This window comes from Cervus elaphus, chromosome 25 (assembly GCF_910594005.1).
Source record: "Cervus elaphus chromosome 25, mCerEla1.1, whole genome shotgun sequence".
In the NCBI taxonomy this organism is placed as follows: Eukaryota; Metazoa; Chordata; class Mammalia; order Artiodactyla; family Cervidae; genus Cervus; species Cervus elaphus.
This window is the reverse complement of record NC_057839.1, coordinates 3,938,452-3,955,684: the sequence shown is the minus strand read 5'-3', so window position 1 is coordinate 3,955,684 and position 17,233 is coordinate 3,938,452. Positions and strand designations below refer to the sequence as shown.

The following is a 17,233-nucleotide window of genomic DNA, read 5'->3' as shown; positions in this document are numbered from 1 at the left end:
CAAAGTGATGAATTTGCTTTTTAATGTTGTCTAGATTTGTAACATGAATTAAAGTAGTTGCATTCATTAAAAGTGTTTTCAAAACCATGGTCTCTAGAGCACACAGTATTATAAGGCATCAGTTCAGTTCAGTCGCTCAGTTGTGTCCGACTCTTTGTGACCCCACAAATCGCATTACGCCAGGCCTCCCTGTCCATCACCAACTCCCAGAGTTTACTCAAACTCATGCCCATCGAGTCAGTGATGCCATCCAGCCATCTCATCCTCTGTCGTCCCCTTCTCCTCCTGCCCCCAAACTCTCCCAGCATCAGGGTCTTTTCCAATGAGTCAACTCTTCACATGAGGTGGCCAAAGTATTGGAATTTCAGCTTCAGTATCAGTCCTTCCAATGAACACCCAGGACTGATCGCCTTTAGGATGGACTGGTTGGCATAAGTAAGTGTAAAATAGATGTGAGAGTTGGACTATAAAGAAAGCTGAACGCAAAATTGACGCTTTGGAACTGTAGCGTTGGAGAAGACTCTTGAGAGTCCCTTGGACTGCAAGGAGATCCAACCAGTCCATCCTAAAGGAGGTCAGTTCTTGGTGTTCATTGCAAGGACTGATGTTGAAGCTGAAGCTCCAGTATTTTGGCCACCTGATGCAAACAGCTGACTCATTTGGAAAGACCCTGATGTTGGGAAAGATTGAAGTCAGGAGGAGAAGGGGACGACAGAGGATAAGATGGTTAGATGGCATAACCGACTCAATGGAGATGAGTTTGGGTAAACTCCAGGAGTTGGTGATGGACAGGGAGGCCTGGCATGCTGTGGTTCATGAGGTCACAAAGAGTCGGACATGACTGAGCGACTGAACTGAACTGAACTGATGTTGAAAAAATAACTATTGGCAAAGTTCTTATGGAATACAGAATATGTAATAGAAATTGAGTGCATCAAAATCAGTAATACTAGGCAATTAAAAAGTAGAAGAAATTAGATACACTAGTTAACATCTCTTCATGAATGATGGTGGAATGTGAGATACAGTAAGCTGTGAAGGACTAGTGAGTTTCAGGGGAGGGGAGGACATGGAACTGATTCTCTGAAGAAAGACTTTATACAGGTTAGTCAGAGTTGTATTCTTACTCACATTCTAGTAAATGGAGATTTTGTTTTCACATTTTTCAGATTGGGCTTCTACTGCTTTGAGCCTCAGTAATGAGACTTGTCAAAGAGCCAGGCATTTGAAAGTTGATGATCAGTGTGCATTGGCGTCCCATTCAGTGACCAAAAATCAGTCATCATCCACAGAATTTGGACAGAAGACTGTAATAGATAAAATAAAGATGAAGACTGCAGCGGTGTTCCTGGTAGGGAATTACTTGCTCCATCAGCTATGCAAGTCCGAGCTGCCAGGAAACAGAGGAAGCAAAGAAGGTAATGCAGAAACCCAGAGCACTCAGCTATAGGCCACCTGGGCATGGTCTTGCCGTCCTTCTGATGGTTCCAAATTAGATTTTGTGCCAAAATCTACCTTGTGCTGACTCCTTTTATGCAACCTTCAGACAATCGATACCTCTTAGCAAGGTGTTTGCATTCTCCCCTTGACCATAGTAATACAATAAATAACAAAGAGAGGAAAAAGTAAGTTCCTTTAGGCTAGTATTTAGCATACACCTGAGAGTGGGCAGCAGGCTTATGTTTAGAACTCTGGGACTAGTTGGGAGACTAGGTAGCCATCTACAGATTGCCTTCTCAAAACGTGACTTCATAGCAATGTTTTCATATAGCTGTCAATTCATAAGTATTAGTTATGATTATATTCAGTATAACTGCAAAAGCAACTCTGATAACAAATACTAAAATTTTTCTTGTGTTTTCTGTGACTTTGTGTTTTTTAGAATTGGCTTTCCCAGTGGGAATGGGAGTCATGGGAAATTTGCTACATAGTATCTCCTACTCAGCTGTGTCCACATAGTATATTGATTTGTTTTAGTATTTGTAATGAATTAAGAGTTCACAAGGGTTGTTGGTGTAAAAGAGTGCTGTATCATTTAAAAAAAGTATATAGAAAGTCAATTCTGATTCTACTAGGATGCCCAGTCTTATTGAGTAACAACATCTAATAATGTGTTGTCCATAAATACTAATTAATTTAGCGCCTTTAATCAGTCATACGGTCAGGGCTATGGTAAGAAATCATCCATTGTTTCTTTTTTCACTCCTGTACTTTTTAAAAAAATTTTCTATCCTCACCTTTGCATTTACAGAAGATTCTCAGTTATCTCCTAGAATAGAGACTACAAGCTCTAAACTCAACATGTTTATCTTTTTTTTTCTTTTAATCCATACAGCTGAGTCGTTTGCTCTTGTTTCTCTGTGAGCTTGGTAGGTCCAGGGAAAACAAATTCAAATAAAATGCCTACACGAGTCCCTTCAACACTAGACAATGTGAGATAGGAAAACTACAAAATAGATAGAAGCCCCTTCAGTCAGTTCATGTTGATCATTTTCTTCTCAGTCAATACATTTTATAAAATAATGAGCAGAACCTACTCCTTCAGGGTCCCTGGACTTGTACATTTATTGGTTTCTTAAAGATTTATTCTATACGTACCCTGAAAGTTTTATATCCTAAATATTTCTGTAAACACTCCCTCAGTTCAGGCCTGCATCACCTTTTTATTCCCAGTATTAACACCTTCAGATTCATCTTCCTCCTGTTATTCATATGCCCTTCAGATCCCTCCCTCCCGTGGTGTTTAGAGTCACCAATCTCAAAAGCACGTGTGACCATGAGGCACTCTGAATCACATTAATGTCTAGACCTCATAAAGCACCATTGATGCTTCGATAATCTGACTTCTGCTTGATCCTCCATCTCTAGCCCTTTCTGCCCTTTGCACTAGAATTCTGATCTGCTGCTGACGCCCTCGTCACTTGTCCTTGTTGTTTTCAGTTGCTCAGTTGTGTCTGATTCTATGCGGCCCCATGGACTGCAGCACACCAGGCTTCCCTGTCCTTCACCATCTCCCAGCGCTTGCTCAACTCACGTTCATGGAGTCGGTGATGCCATCCAACCATCTCACCCTCTGTCATTCCCTTCTCCTCCTGACTTCAATTTCCCAGCATCAGGGTCTTTTCTAATGAGTCAGCTCTTCAAATCCCGTGGCCAAAGTACTGGAGCTTCAGCGCCAGCGCCAGTCCTTCCAATGAATGTTCAGAACTGATTTTGTTTAGGATTGACTGGTTGGATCTCCTTGCAGTCCAAGGGACTCTCAAGAGTCTTTTCCAACACCACAGTTGAAAAGCATCAGTTCTTTGGTGCTCAGTCTTCTTTTTGGTCCAACTCTCACATCCATACATGACTACTGGAAAAGCCTTAGCTTTGACTAGACGGACCTTTGTCAGCAAAGTAGTGTCTCTGCTTTTTAATATGCTAAGTTTGTCATCTCTTTTCTTCCAAGGAGCAGGCGTCCTTTAATTTCATGACTGCAGTCACCATCTGCATTGACTTTGGAGCCCAAGACAATAAAGTCTGTCTCTGTTCCCATTGTTTCCCCATCTCTTTGCCAGGAAGTGATGGGACCAGGGGCCATGGTCTGCGTCAGCCCCTGTCCCTGAACTTTGGACAAATCTCTGCCCTGTGGGGTGTGTGCTCCTCTCCCCGTCCTGCTCCAGCCTTCAGTGCTCTCCCTCTCCTGCCCTCAGTGCCCTTGAGCTGTGTAAGTCTGCGCTCAGGCATTATCTCTAGAAAAGCCATCCCTGACACCTTTTATCTACACTTTCCCTTAAACTCCAGTGTCTAGTACTGAGCAGAAACCCGAGAAATACTTACTGAATAAGAGACACTGGGGCTCTGAATCAACCTAGCAGGGTGGGGTGGGGAGGGAGATGAGAAGGAGGTTCAAAAGGGGGGATATATGTATATCTATGGCTGATTCATGTTGAGGTTTGACAGAAAACAACAAAATTCCATAAAGCAGTTATCCTTCAATAAAAAATAAATTTTAAAAAATGTTATTTATACCAAGGTGACTTTTAAGAGCTTGTCCTCTACAGTCTAGGTGCCAAGAGGATAGACATGTAAAGAAATAATTTGCAGTTTAGATTTATATCTATCACTAGGAAAATATAGAAAGATACACTAGAAAAATCTTTACAGTACTAAGGTAGCTACAAGGAAAGGCATACCTCTTTATCACGGGAAAGATGGCAGTAATCAAAGACAACTTCACAAAGCAGGTTGAGCCTTAAAAGATGAAAAGTATTCTGTCAGAAGAATAGAGGGAAGCATTTCAGATGAAGGAACTGGTAAAAGCTAATAAGTAAGAGGCATTTTGTAAACCACAAATATTGTTGCAATTGATGCTTGGCATGCTGTTAAAAAGGTCCTGTTATGAAGTAGAGAAGAGAATATATGGTGACTTAAATGTCTGTCCTGTATTTTGTTTGGTTTCTGATTGTTTTGTTTACTGATGTTTGGATCAATCTGTGACTGAATCTCTGAGCTGTTTGTGTGCCTGTAACCTGGTGACACCTAGTATTTCCCAAATGGTTTGTTGAAGTTTTTAGGTCACTGAAAGTAGTTCTTAAAGAAGTGAATATTCAGCTGAAGATTAAGATTGATTTAATCTGTCATTTCATACAATGTTTTAGATCTATGTTTTAAATGAGGATTATGTCTTTTATCTAAACATTCTAACTAAACATGCTGATCTGTCAAGAGAACTAGACTTGGAAATGATAACAGAGGAAGAACAAGAAAAACTTGAAGGTGAAAATAACCATTCAGGTGTATGTAAAACTGTAAATTTCAATTTCTGGTGTAGTACTGCATGAGAAAATGTGTATCAAACAAGGCAAATTAGAATGGAAAGATAAGTTAAAACCCATCACAAATGAGTTAAAGTGGAAGCTCAGTGAAATTTTATGAGGAATACTAAATTACAGTTTGTCCTGAGGAAGATCCACTACATGATAACCCTAAAGAAAGAGCAAACCAAAAGGAAATATCTCCTAATCTCACAAATGACATACCTGATTGTGAGGAAAAAGATGCATTTGACGTATCTGTCTCTCTAGTATTCCAAGCATTTCCTGAACAAAAATAACCCAGTCTCAAAAATGTTTTTCTGTGGTCTGTAAACTCTGGGTCCCTTGGATAGACTTGGTCATCTTCAAAGCTTTGTTTCCCTGAAGATAAAGTGGACTTTGAAAATTATCAACTAGATATTGAACATATGTTTATGAAAATTGAGGAGAGTTTTTATAATGATACAGAAAATAAGTAGGGGAGCCTGTAGTTACATTCGAAGTGAAAGACCAAGAGATTGATATGCAAATGTCACAAAATATGAGGCAAGATCCCACTAATTGGAAATTAGACATGGGACAGGCATGTCATTCTAGTCTGTGGCTTGTCTACTCTGGTAAGATGAAATATAATTCAAATAAAAATTCACGTTCCCCTTGCTGTTGTTAAAACACTGATCTGAAAAATAAAGCAATACAGGACTGGTTCCAGAAGCCACTGCATGCAGATAATTGTAGTGCTAGTGACAATAAAAGCATGGAATCTGAATTAGAAAATGGGAATTCTTTTCCACCTAATAGTCACAGCACATCTGAAGTGTATGTAAACAAAGAATTAGAGAAGGATATGCAGAGGTTTAAGAATGAAATAGACATGTTACAAGTAGAGCTGCTGGCTCTGGAAAAAGAGAAAATTCAACTTCCAAAAGAGGTGGAGGTTCATTGTCTCTTGCTTTGGTTTATCTCTTTCTCGATGATGTGGTCCATTTTGATTTCCCACTTATGAATAAAACAGGGTCATCCAAAGAGGTAATTGTGTAGAAATCAATTATTATCTCAATAATAGGAATTCAGGAAACTATTTTCATGGCTTTTGTCCTTCAATCAATTCTAATATCTAATTCTTCTCTGTCAGTGTTTCACATGGACTGGGAAATTCGTTAAGCTATGTACCATGTGGTCTTCTGAGCCAGAATAAGCACCAAGGAAATTGCTTAAGAAGTATAATCACCTAGGGTTTTGTGTGTTTTTTTTCCCTTTAAATTTATTGGGTTAAGTATAAGTTGTATTTCCATAGAATGGGAAGAAAGCACTGACTGAGAGATGGACATGAACACGTGTTCCCTCCAATCTCGTCATTGTGGTTGAATATGTGTGACCTTCTCTGCTTTCTGCAGTCGCTGGACACTTAGATTTCCAGCACGGCTGCTTCAGGATCTTTTTAACAACAAATACATGTGCTCCCACATACGCTTTAATCACCACTCCCAGATGTTTCTTTTGAGGCAGACCTTTCCATTATGTTGTTTACTAAAATGTAGAAAGTTTTGACATGTGTGATTTTCTTACATAGATAGTGTGTGTGTGTGTGTGTGTGCAAGTTGCTCAGTCATGTCCAACTCTTTGTGAACCCTTGGATGTAGCCTGCCAGGCTCTTCTGTTCATGGAATTCCCCAGGCCAGAAAGAATACCAGAGTGGGTAGCTGTTCCCTTCCCGGGGATCTTCCTAACCCAGGGATGGAACCCAGGTCTCCCGCATTGAAGGTGGATTCTTTAACATTTGAGCCACCAGGGAAGCCAATAGGTAGTGTAAACCCTGAGCAAAAAAGAAAAAAAAATAAGTGTTTATCTACAAAGGAGAAGACTGAGTTTTGAGATGCTGTGAGATTTTTCTTTCTTCAGTAATAGGTTTTTTAAATTGTTTGTTTGCTCTTTTGTGTAAGAGGTGCTTTGACTGAGTTTGAACAACAGACACACAAAAAAATAAGAAACAACGAAAAAACCTCTATGTATTCTCCTGTAAAAAAAAAAAAAAGTAGATGAGCCCTACCCCCAGCTAAGTCATTGAGTTACCGTGCCAAAGTTACACTTTTAACTTATCTGATTAATCTGATAAATTCATTTGGTAATATATCACATTCAATGTTCCAGAATTGTATTATCTCTTTTGGTGCCATAAAATGCTAGGAAGTGCCAGTTTAGGGGCCTTAAACAAAACCTTGAACATTTTTTGATTTTATTGCTGTTTTTGGTAAATAGTGGGGCAATAGTAGGTAATTATTTCTATACCCTCTAGCTGTAAGGTTTGATGGTTATTGAATGTGGAATTGGGAAGCATTACTTATATTCCAGATTTCTACACTAACTAACAACTCCTCAGTTTCATTCTGCTCCTTGTGTTTTGGTAAACTCTGGTTCATTTAATTTAGTGAACACCATCACTTTTTTTGCTATCTCCTGGATCCAAGTGAAAGAAGAATTGTAAAAGGCAGAGGGGAAAGAATAGCTTCATGCCTTTCTGAGGCACGAAGGTGTCACGTCCCCTACGTCTGGCTGCTCAGTGGAAAATGCAGGTGGTAAAGACCACAAGGACAGGTTTTGTGTCTTTGTCTTTTTATTTCTCTGTCTCTGCCAGTCAGATGGGGAAGACTGAATATGAATAATTGCATCTTATTAAGAAAGCCGTTTTTGAAATTTTGGGAATTTTGTTTCCTTTCCTCAAACAGAAAGGAGCAGATTTTACAAAAATTTCAGTGACTTGTAAGTGATAAAATTAAAATAAACACAAAAATATTTTTATCACTTAAATTCAAACACTCAAACACTGAGTCAAATAATAAAATTGAAAACAAAGATCTTCATAATAGATATATAGCAATTATTCTTAGTGTCAAACTTTCATTCAAAGTTGAAGAAGAAAAGAAGCACACAAGTAGTGAAGTGGAAGTATCAGACAACGTATGCAATGCTGCTGATGAGAGTGGATTAATTCAGCAGAAAAAGAATGGAGGAAACAGCTATCAGGAGTTTCCTGCTATGCAGAATGAAGGTTCTGATAGGTAAGCCTGTATCAATATTTAACAGCAGGTCACTTGTTATTTTCCTATAAAATAATTTCTAACTTGAGCTAATGTTTGTGATGTACAGATTTTATATTTTATTAGAGATATAGTGATTTTAAAACTCCTGTCCTTTAGCCTGATTACTAGAGTTCCTTTGTTAACATACCACCATGTTCCGTATTAGAGTATTCTGGATTTGACTACATACTTGCCGTAATCAGTGTGTTGTATATTTAACTTTGTTTTGTCACTAATGAACATCCTTTCATTTCAGTTTGAGGACTTCTTTCAGTGTTTCTTATGAGGCGGGACTAGTGGTGATGAACTCCCTCAGGTTTGCTTTGTCTGGGAGTTTTTATTTCTCCTTCATTTCTGAAAGACAACTTTTCTGGATCGAGTCCTCCCATTTGGCAGGTTTCTCCTAGCACTTTGAGTATGTCCATGGATGGAGGCCAAGTCGCTGTTGGTGGCGGGAGAACCGATGAGGCATCGGTCTTTCAGCCATGCTGCTGCTGTCAGCGCATCGTGCGGGTGGTTTAGAAGTGAACCCTCCTCCCCTGGCCTAATATTTCCTTGATTTCTTCTTTCATGGTGTATCTGCCTCATGTCATTTGAAATACCACCTAAATGAAGTGTTACTTTTTTCTTTGAATTCTCTTTTTAATTTATTTCTGGCCACGCTGGGTCTTTGCCACTGCAGTGCTTGGGCTTCTCAGTTTGGTGGCTTCTCCTGATCCTGAGCGTGGGCTCTAGGTTGCCGGCTTCAGTAGCTGTGGAGCACGGTTTAGTTGCACCATGGCATGCGGGATCTTCCCTGACCAGGAATCAAACCCCTGCCCCCTGTATTGGCAGGTGGACTCCTAAGCCCTGGACCAGCAGGGAAGTCCCTAAATTCACCATTATTATATTTAGTAGCAAAATAACAAATGTAGTATAAATCTACATTTACACTCCCATGTCTGAGAGTCAAGGCACTTAGCCAGTGGACTCCAGGTTTTCAGTGTAGCCCTTGAGATTCTTCTCAGTGTCTTTCCAGATGCATCTGCGTACTTTCTTTCATGTATTTTATACTCTTCCTTCCAGGTTCCTAGGAAGCAACCTAGATGCCCTGTGCCTGATGTTTGTGCTCACATTCAAATCTCCAAGTAGAATGATTTTCTCCCTTTTCTGTTTCTCATGACCTCCTCTCTTCACTTCTTCTGCAAATCCTTCCTTATTTCAATGGTCATTTTCATATGTCAACTTTTATATATCATATTGTATCATAATTTGTATATCTGTGTTTGAAGGAAGAATTTGTTTTCTTGCATGTGGTTGGTACTTCATAAATGTTTCGTAGGTTAATCAAAGACTTAAGATGGTAAGAGTTGGCATTTTACAAGAATTATTTTTTTTTTATTCTTTATCAGTTGAATGATTAGAAAAGATTGGCTTTTTTGTGGACTTTTTAAAGTAGCAATCCTGGCAGGCATAGGAAGGACATAAAGAAAAAGAACAAAGACAAATGGAAGAATGTGTGATTGCAACAATATTTGAAAAGACCGATTCACTGACAGGTGGTCTGTTGCATGTGAATGATGACAACATTTTAAGGGAAGTGCATCAGGGTGAAGACAGGTACATTCTACAGATGCCTTGTTTGTAGGTGAAGAAATATTAGCACTGAATACTTCTTCTGGAAATAGAGCAGCATTATACAGTGCTCAGGCCAAGACAAGAGATTGCTCAACTCTAGTGGATGAACACTGCTGAAAGGTTAAGGTGAGGACCAGTACCTCTGGCTGGAAGTCATTTCAGTAAATAGTCCCCTTGGAAGCTGGACTGTAGTGAATACACGTAAACATTCTGTAGGGAATGTTATTGGGACAGGCAATGAAGAACTGGATGGTAACTGAGGAGGAATGTGGCGTTCACAGGTGTTTCTTGTTTTATGTTAAGAAGGGAGCTTTTAGAGTTTGTATGCTATTGGAAATGAGCCAGCAGAGGACGTGTTTATTTAGTTTAGTCTAGTTTGCGTTTCCATACTAGAAAGCTTATTGCTTGTATGACATTATCTTTAAAGTATGACAGTAAACTAATTGTACATAATACTTCTGTTCATGTATAGTTTTATGGTAAGGGCTTGTTCATTCGTTTTGAAGTGTAATATTCCTGTGTAATGGAATATGCAGATGATTACTTAAGTTAATTCTATCATATATAGATTTTCAAAAATTACATAATTGTGAATTTACAAACACTTAGGCGATACTGAATAAGATATGGCCATTCCTTGATGATTCTAATTGATAGTAACATGGTGAATAGATATGATTTTGTAAGGTACTCTGAAACATCACATCATGTTAACTTCATAGTTGTTTATAGATTCCAGAGCAAAGGGGAAGATTTTGTTTATATTTGATAGAAAAAAATTATTAACAGTCTTTCACAGATTATTCCTTTTGGATGATAAAGATCTAAATGACAAAAACTGTGCTTCCTGTACTGAGTGTCATTAACGCATATTGTGTGCTCAATACATGTATGTCAGATGCATGAAGAAACAGCAGAATGGTTGAATGAATGTGTATTGATGAATTTCTTTACAAAAGACAAAACTTTATTGACAGTAGATTTCCAGTCTTGCCTACCTCTGAAGTCTTTTTAATTTTTGAGAAATATGTTTTAAGATTCAGAAATCATTATTTATAGCTATAGCTAGACCTGACATAATACTATAGATTCATTTGCTATCATATTACTTCAAAGGCTTTTCAGTCTTACTTTCTCAGCACATCTAGGAAGAGCAGTGTGGAAGCCGACTTCCTGGTTGAATTCTGGGAGGTTGGTGATGTGCTGAGGGGCTTGGGCACGCTCCTCAGCCTCTGTGTGCTCCATCTCTCCCTGTGCCCATCTCCTAGAATGACTGTGAGGCTTAAATGTCTGTAAGACACATCAGCTGTTTCTAACAATGCATGGATGATGCATAGGATGTCCTCAGAAAGCTAATATCTTGGTTATTCAAATGGGTTTCTTTCTTAGAAGGACAGAAGGAATACCTCCCAGATAGGTCTTATTGCCATAAAAGTTAGTTCCTACTGAAAAGGACAGGTGCAAAAAACACTGGTATACTGTTTCCTATCACACAAGTTATGTTTTTCCTTTTCCTTGGATCTAACTTTAATACTTTATTAATATTACTGATATATTTCCTGTGTCCTTTAATGATGCTCTTATTTATTTCTGCATCCTTTATAGACAATTACTTGCCAATGCAAGGAGTTTATATAAAAAAGAAAAGTTTAGATATTGTTTGTATTTCTGAATATTTAATATTAGCCTGAAAATAATCATTTGTTCTTTTAGGCCTGCAAGGAAAACACCATATGGAAAGAAGAAGGTATAGTTAAAAAAATGAACTTTCAAAAATATTATCCTTGTCGAAAATACTTTGTAAAAGGAATAGTGGTAAAATAGAAAATTTTCCTTTGTTGTAGATAAGTTTACTTTGCACTCATCATTTAGAAACACTGTTGATAAAATTATCCTTTTGACACGTTTCTTCTTTTAAGAAATGTCTGTTTTTGTTTTGATACAGAGATTTGTCACCTCTGTACACTTAGTGTATTTTATACATATTTTAAGGACATTGTGAAACAGTATTATTTATGTGTAGGTCAAAGAACAAATTAATTACGTGAACAACCTGGATGACTTAACTCAGTTGTCTGAGACTGTTTCTGAGGACGGTGGCGTGCTTTACTCCACGAATTCCACATTGCAAGTAGAACCTCTCGACGTGGGGTGTAAAGGTAGGACCACAGCGTAAATGTTAACAGAAAGCCTGTGTATAGAGTAGTGATATGTGCACACCTTGTCAGTTCTGCTCTAGAGCCAGGGATATGTTACAGTGCCGTGCATCTCAGAAGTATGACATGAAGGTGAGTGTACACTCTGAGCCACAGGCCTGTGATCCTCCTCACTCACTGCACCTTCTGTTGACTCTTCTTTCCTGTGCCTTCACCCATGGTCAGGTCAGCTTCATTTTCCTCCTAGAGGAACTGAAATAATCTCAGGACTTCTTCCCCTTCCACTCCCCCTGGCAGAACCTTGGTCTGTACAGGCAACTGTAATTATTGCCTATTTTTAAACATTTAGGTCTCCTCATGCTACCCCCTTGCTTAAAGCCCAACAGTTGCCTCTCTTGGCTGCATGGTTAAAGGTCATAATTGTGTAGTTCCATCTGGTTTTAATTTTTACCCTTCTTTCTACTGAATTTTAGAATCAGCTTGTCAGTTCCTTAAAATGTCTGCTGGTCTCAGCATTTTCATTTTCCTTCAGTTCAAAATACTTTGTCCTTTCTCTTTTCATTACCTCTTTGATCCAAGGGTTATTTAGATCCGTGTGATTTAGTTTCCAAATATTGAGAGTTTTCCAGAGATCCTTCTGTGCTCTTGCTTCTCATGATTTGTTAGGTGCATCCAGAGGGGCCCTGGGGCCAGGGCTGATTATTTCCTGCCTTGGAGGCAAGACCTTGCTGACGACCCTGTTCATTCTGCGGGTAAGTAGGAGTTTTTCCAGGCTGGTTCAGGAGAATAGGTAGAGTTCCTGGGAGTGAGCGAGCACCAGGCACGGCTTCCTGTAGTCTTTTCAGATGGTCTCTCCCTGGTCTCAGGTGTTTTCTCATGCATGTGCACTGTTCGTTCCTCTGCTTAATACCCGAGGGGCTCCTCCTCAGATCTCCAGGGTCCTTATTCTGTGTTTCATTTTCTCCTCTCCACGGTTCTGACCTGTGATCTCTGCCTGCGTTGGTTTCCCCAGACTCTCAGCGTCATCACCTCCACTTGGAGAGTCCAGTGGACTCAGCTTCCATTCCTTCTCCCCATGTCGGGACATGGAAATTCTCTCCAGGCAGTGAGCTGGGGCATTCCTTAGGCTAACCTCATGTGTTTCTAGAATCATTGTCCTTCATTCCCTGAAGTCCTTTGTCATGAAAGTAATTGTTTCATGTATTTTGTCGGTGTTGTTTTTGCTTGCTCCACTCAGGAAGGTAAATCGGTAGCTGTTCACTCTGTCTAGGTTAGAGACACATGGCAGCTGGAGACTGTCCACAGGGTTGTTCCTCCTACTCTGCTTACTACTTCCTGCTCATCCTTCATGTCTCAGTGTGACATCTCTTCCCCAGGGAAATGTTTCCTGGACCCAATCTGTGTCAAGCTCTCTTATGTTATCATAGAGCTCTCTTTTCTTATAGTATCTATCTGAGCTCATAATTATTTGATTTCTCTTTCTCTTGTACTAGACTTCAAGCTAAACAAAAGCCAGTGGTGTCTGTTTTATCTTCAGAGCTTAGAATAATGTCTTCCATGTTATTCAGTTCAGTTCAGTTCAGTTGCTCAGTCGTGTCTGACTTTTTGTGACCCCATGAACCCCAGCACGCCAGGCTTCCCTGTCCATCACCAACTCCTGGAGTCCACCCAAACCCATGTCCATCGAGTAGATGATGCCATCCAGCCATCTCATCCTCCGTCGTCCCCTTCTCCTGCCCCCAATCCCTCCCAGCATCAGGGTCTTTTCCAATGAGTCAACTCTTCACATCAGGAGGCCAAAGTATTGGAGTTTCAGCTTCAACATCAGTCCTCCCAGTGAACACCCAGGACTGATCTCCTTTAGGATGGACTGGTTGGATCTCCAAGACTCTTCTCAAGAGTCTTCTGCAACACCACAGTTCAAAAGCATCAATTCTTCATTGCTCAGCCTTCTTATAGTCCAACTCTCACATCCATACATCACCACTGGAAAAACCATAGCCTTGACTAGACGGACCTTTGTTGACAAAGTAATGTCTCTGCTCTTTAATATGCTGTCTAGGTTGGTCATAACTTTCCTTCCAAGAGTGTCTTTTAATTTCATGGCTGCAACACCATCTGCAGTGATTTTGGAGCCCAGAAAAATAAAGTCAGCCACTGTTTTCACTGTTTCCCTATCTATCTGCCACCAAGTGATGGGACCAGATCTTAGTTTTCTGAATATTGAGCTTTAAGCCAACATTTTCACGCTCCTCTTTCACTTTCATCAAGAGGATTCTTATTCTTAGTTGTTCTTCACTATATGCCATAAGGTTGGTGTCATCTGCATATCTGAGGTTATTGATATTTCTCCCAGCAATCTTGATTCCAGCTTGTGCTTCTTCCAGCCCAGCGTTTCTCATGATGTACTCTGCATATAAGTTAAATAAGCAGGGTGACAATATACAGCCTGACGTACTCCTTTCCCTATTTGGAACCAGTCTGTTGGTCCATTGTCCAGTTCGAACTGTTGCTTCCTGACCTGCATACAGATTTCACAAGTGGAGGGTCAGGTGGTCTGGTATGCCCATCTCTTTCAGAATTTTCCACAGTTTGTTGTGATCCACACAGTCAAAGGCTTTGGCATAGTCAATAAAGCAGAAATAGATGTTTTTCTGGAACTCTTTTGCTTTTTTGATGATCCAGTGGATGTTGGCAATTTGATCTCTGGTTCCTCTGCCTTTTCTAAGACCAGCTTGAACATCTGGAAGTTCACGGTTCATGTATTGCTGAAGCCTGGCTTGGAGAATTTTGAGCATTACTTTCCTAGCGTGTGAGATGAGTGAAATTGTGTGATAGTTTGAGCATTCTTTGGGATTGCCTTTCTTAGGGATTGGAATGAAAACTGACATTTTCCAGTCCTGTGGCTGCTGCTGAGTTTTCCATATTTGCTGGCATAATGAGTGCAGCACTTTCACAGCATCATCTTTCAGGATTTGAAATAGCTCAACTGGAATTCCATCACATCCACTAACTTTGTTCCTAGTGATGCTTCCTAAGGCCCACTTGACTTCACATTCCAGGATGTCTGGCTCTAGGTGAGTGATCACACCATCGTGATGATCTGGATTGTGAAGATCTTTTTTGTATAGTTCATCTGTGTATTCTTGCCACCTCTCCTTAATATCTTCTGCTTCTCTTAGGTCCCTACCATTTCTGTCCTGTATTGAGCCCATCTTTGCATGAAATGTTCCCTCGGTATCTCTAATTTTCTTGAAGAGATCTCTAGTCTTTCCTATTCTATTGTTTTCCTCTATTTGTTTGCACTGATCACTGAGGAAGGCTTTCTTATCTCTCCTTGCTATACTTTGGAACTCTGCATTCAAATGGGTATATCTTTCCTTTCCGCCTTTGCTTTTCACTTCCTGTCTTTTCACAGCTATTTGTAAGGCCTCCTCAGACAACCATTTTGCTTTTTTGCATTTCTTTTTCTTGGGGATCGTCTTGATTCCTGTCTCCTGTATGTTGTCATGAACCTCCACCCATAGTTTATCAGGCACTCTGTTTATCAGATCTAGTCCCTTAGATCTATTTCACACTTCCACTGTATAGTCATAAGGGATTTGATTTAGGTCATACCTGAATGGTCTAGTGGTTTTCTCCACTTTCTTCAATTTCAGTCTGAATTTGGCAATAAGGAGTTCATGATCCAAGTCACAGTCAGCTCCCAGTCTTGTTTTTCTGACTGTATAGAGCTTCTCCATCTTGGCTGCAAAGAATATAGTCAATATGATTTCTGTGTCACCATCTGGTGATGTACATGTGTAGAGCCTTTTCTTGTGTTGTTGGAAGAGGGTGTTTTCTGTGACCAGTGCCTTCTCTTGGCAAAACTCTATTAGCCTTTGCCCCACTTCATTCCATACTCCAAGGCCAAATTTGCCTGTTACTCCAGGTGTTTCTTGACTTTATACTTTTGCATTCCAGTCCCCTATGATGAAAAGAACATCTTTTTGGGGTGTTAGTTCTAGAAGGTCTTGTAGGTCTTTATAGAACTGTTCAACTTCAGCTTCTTTGGCGTTACTGGTTGGGGCATAGACTTGAATTACCGTGATATTGCATGGTTTGCCTTGGAAATGAACAGAGATTATTCTGTTGTTTTTTAGATTGCATCCAACTACTGCATTTCAGATTCTTTTGTTGACCATGATGGCTACTCCATTTCTTCTAAGGGATTCCTGCCCACAGTAGTAGATATAATGGTTATCTAAGTTAAATTCACCCATTCTAGTCCATCTTAGTTCACTGATTCCTAGAATCTCGATGTTCACTCTTGTCATCTCCTGTTTGACCACTTCCAATTTGTCTTGATTCATGGACCTAACATTCCAGGTTCCTATGCAATATTGCTCTTTAATGCATTGAATCTTGCTTCTATCACCAGTCCCATTCACAACTGGTTTATTTTTGTTTTGGCTGCATCCCTTCATTCTTTCTGGAGTTATTTCTCCAGTGATCTCCAGTAGCATTTTGGGCACCTACTGACCTGGGGAGTTCACCTTTCAGTGTCCTATCTTTTTGCCTTTTCGTATTGTTCATGGGGTTCTCAAGGCAGGAATACTGAAGTGATTTGCCATTCCCTTCTCCAGTGAACCACATTCTTTCAGACCTCTCCACCATGACCCTTCCATCTTGGGTGGCCCCACACAGCATGGCTTGGTTTCATTGAGTTAGACAAGGCTGTGGTCCATGTGATCAGATTGGCTAGTTGTCCATGACTGTAGTTTCAGTCTGTCTGCCCCCTGATCCCCTCTTTCAGTGCCTACTGTCTTACCTGGGTTTCTCTTACCTTGGACGTGGGCTCTCTCTTCACAGCTTCTCCAGCAAAGTGTCTATTCCACATTATAGACACTTAATATTTGTTCAGTGCCTGGATATGTGATTCTGAAAGGCACAGTCCTTTATATTAAAAAATTACTCACATAAATTTTTGTTTGTTTTTCCCTATCTTTGTTTTCTTTGTCATGCAGATTCTGGTCGCTTGTTGAAAATTCTGGATGCAATTTTTTCACATGAAAGATTAGTAGATTTTTCAAAGAAGCCACTGTGAATTACTTAGAGGAGAAGTTCACAAAATGAAAAGTAACGTTCATGGGCTACAAAAAGAGCTGTCAGAAAGCAAAGAAGTGAAATCACAGAGCATCGGAAAGTGGAGTGGGAACGAGAGCTCAGCAGCTTGAGGTACCATACATCTCACTTTTAAAGAAATATTTGAACTGTTGTTTAGTTTAATATTGCAGAGATGGAGGCATGTTATAAGGGCTAATTTATCCTCTTGGATTTTACAGGGGAGAAACGTATTGTGAACTGTGAAATTCTTGGAAATAATACAGCAGATTCTTAACAGTGAATGCTTCTAATAACTTAATGTATATTTTTCCAAACCATCATTTTCATGACCATATAGGAGTCCACCATAATGGAAACCCCATTAGTTATTTACCAAATTGACTTTTGGTAATTTTTCACTTTTCTGTATTCTATTTAATACTGCAAGGAACATCTTTTCTGTAAATTCATTTCTAGCTTTTGAAATTATTTTGAATAC

At 39.7% G+C, this 17,233-nt stretch overlaps 1 protein-coding gene across 1 annotated transcript; it reads left to right on the top strand.

Annotated features, from left to right (window-relative positions):
* The first annotated feature begins 1,187 nt into the window (after window positions 1-1,187).
* LOC122683747 (ankyrin repeat domain-containing protein 26-like) lies at window positions 1,188-16,749 on the top strand. Its single transcript, XM_043887564.1, has 5 exons — window positions 1,188-1,418; window positions 7,705-7,855; window positions 11,207-11,240; window positions 11,517-11,652; window positions 16,656-16,749. The coding sequence occupies exons 1-5, from the start codon at window positions 1,328-1,330 to the stop codon at window positions 16,733-16,735; spliced, it is 492 nt and encodes a 163-aa protein (XP_043743499.1). The 5' UTR covers window positions 1,188-1,327; the 3' UTR covers window positions 16,736-16,749.
* The last annotated feature ends 484 nt before the right edge of the window (window positions 16,750-17,233 follow it).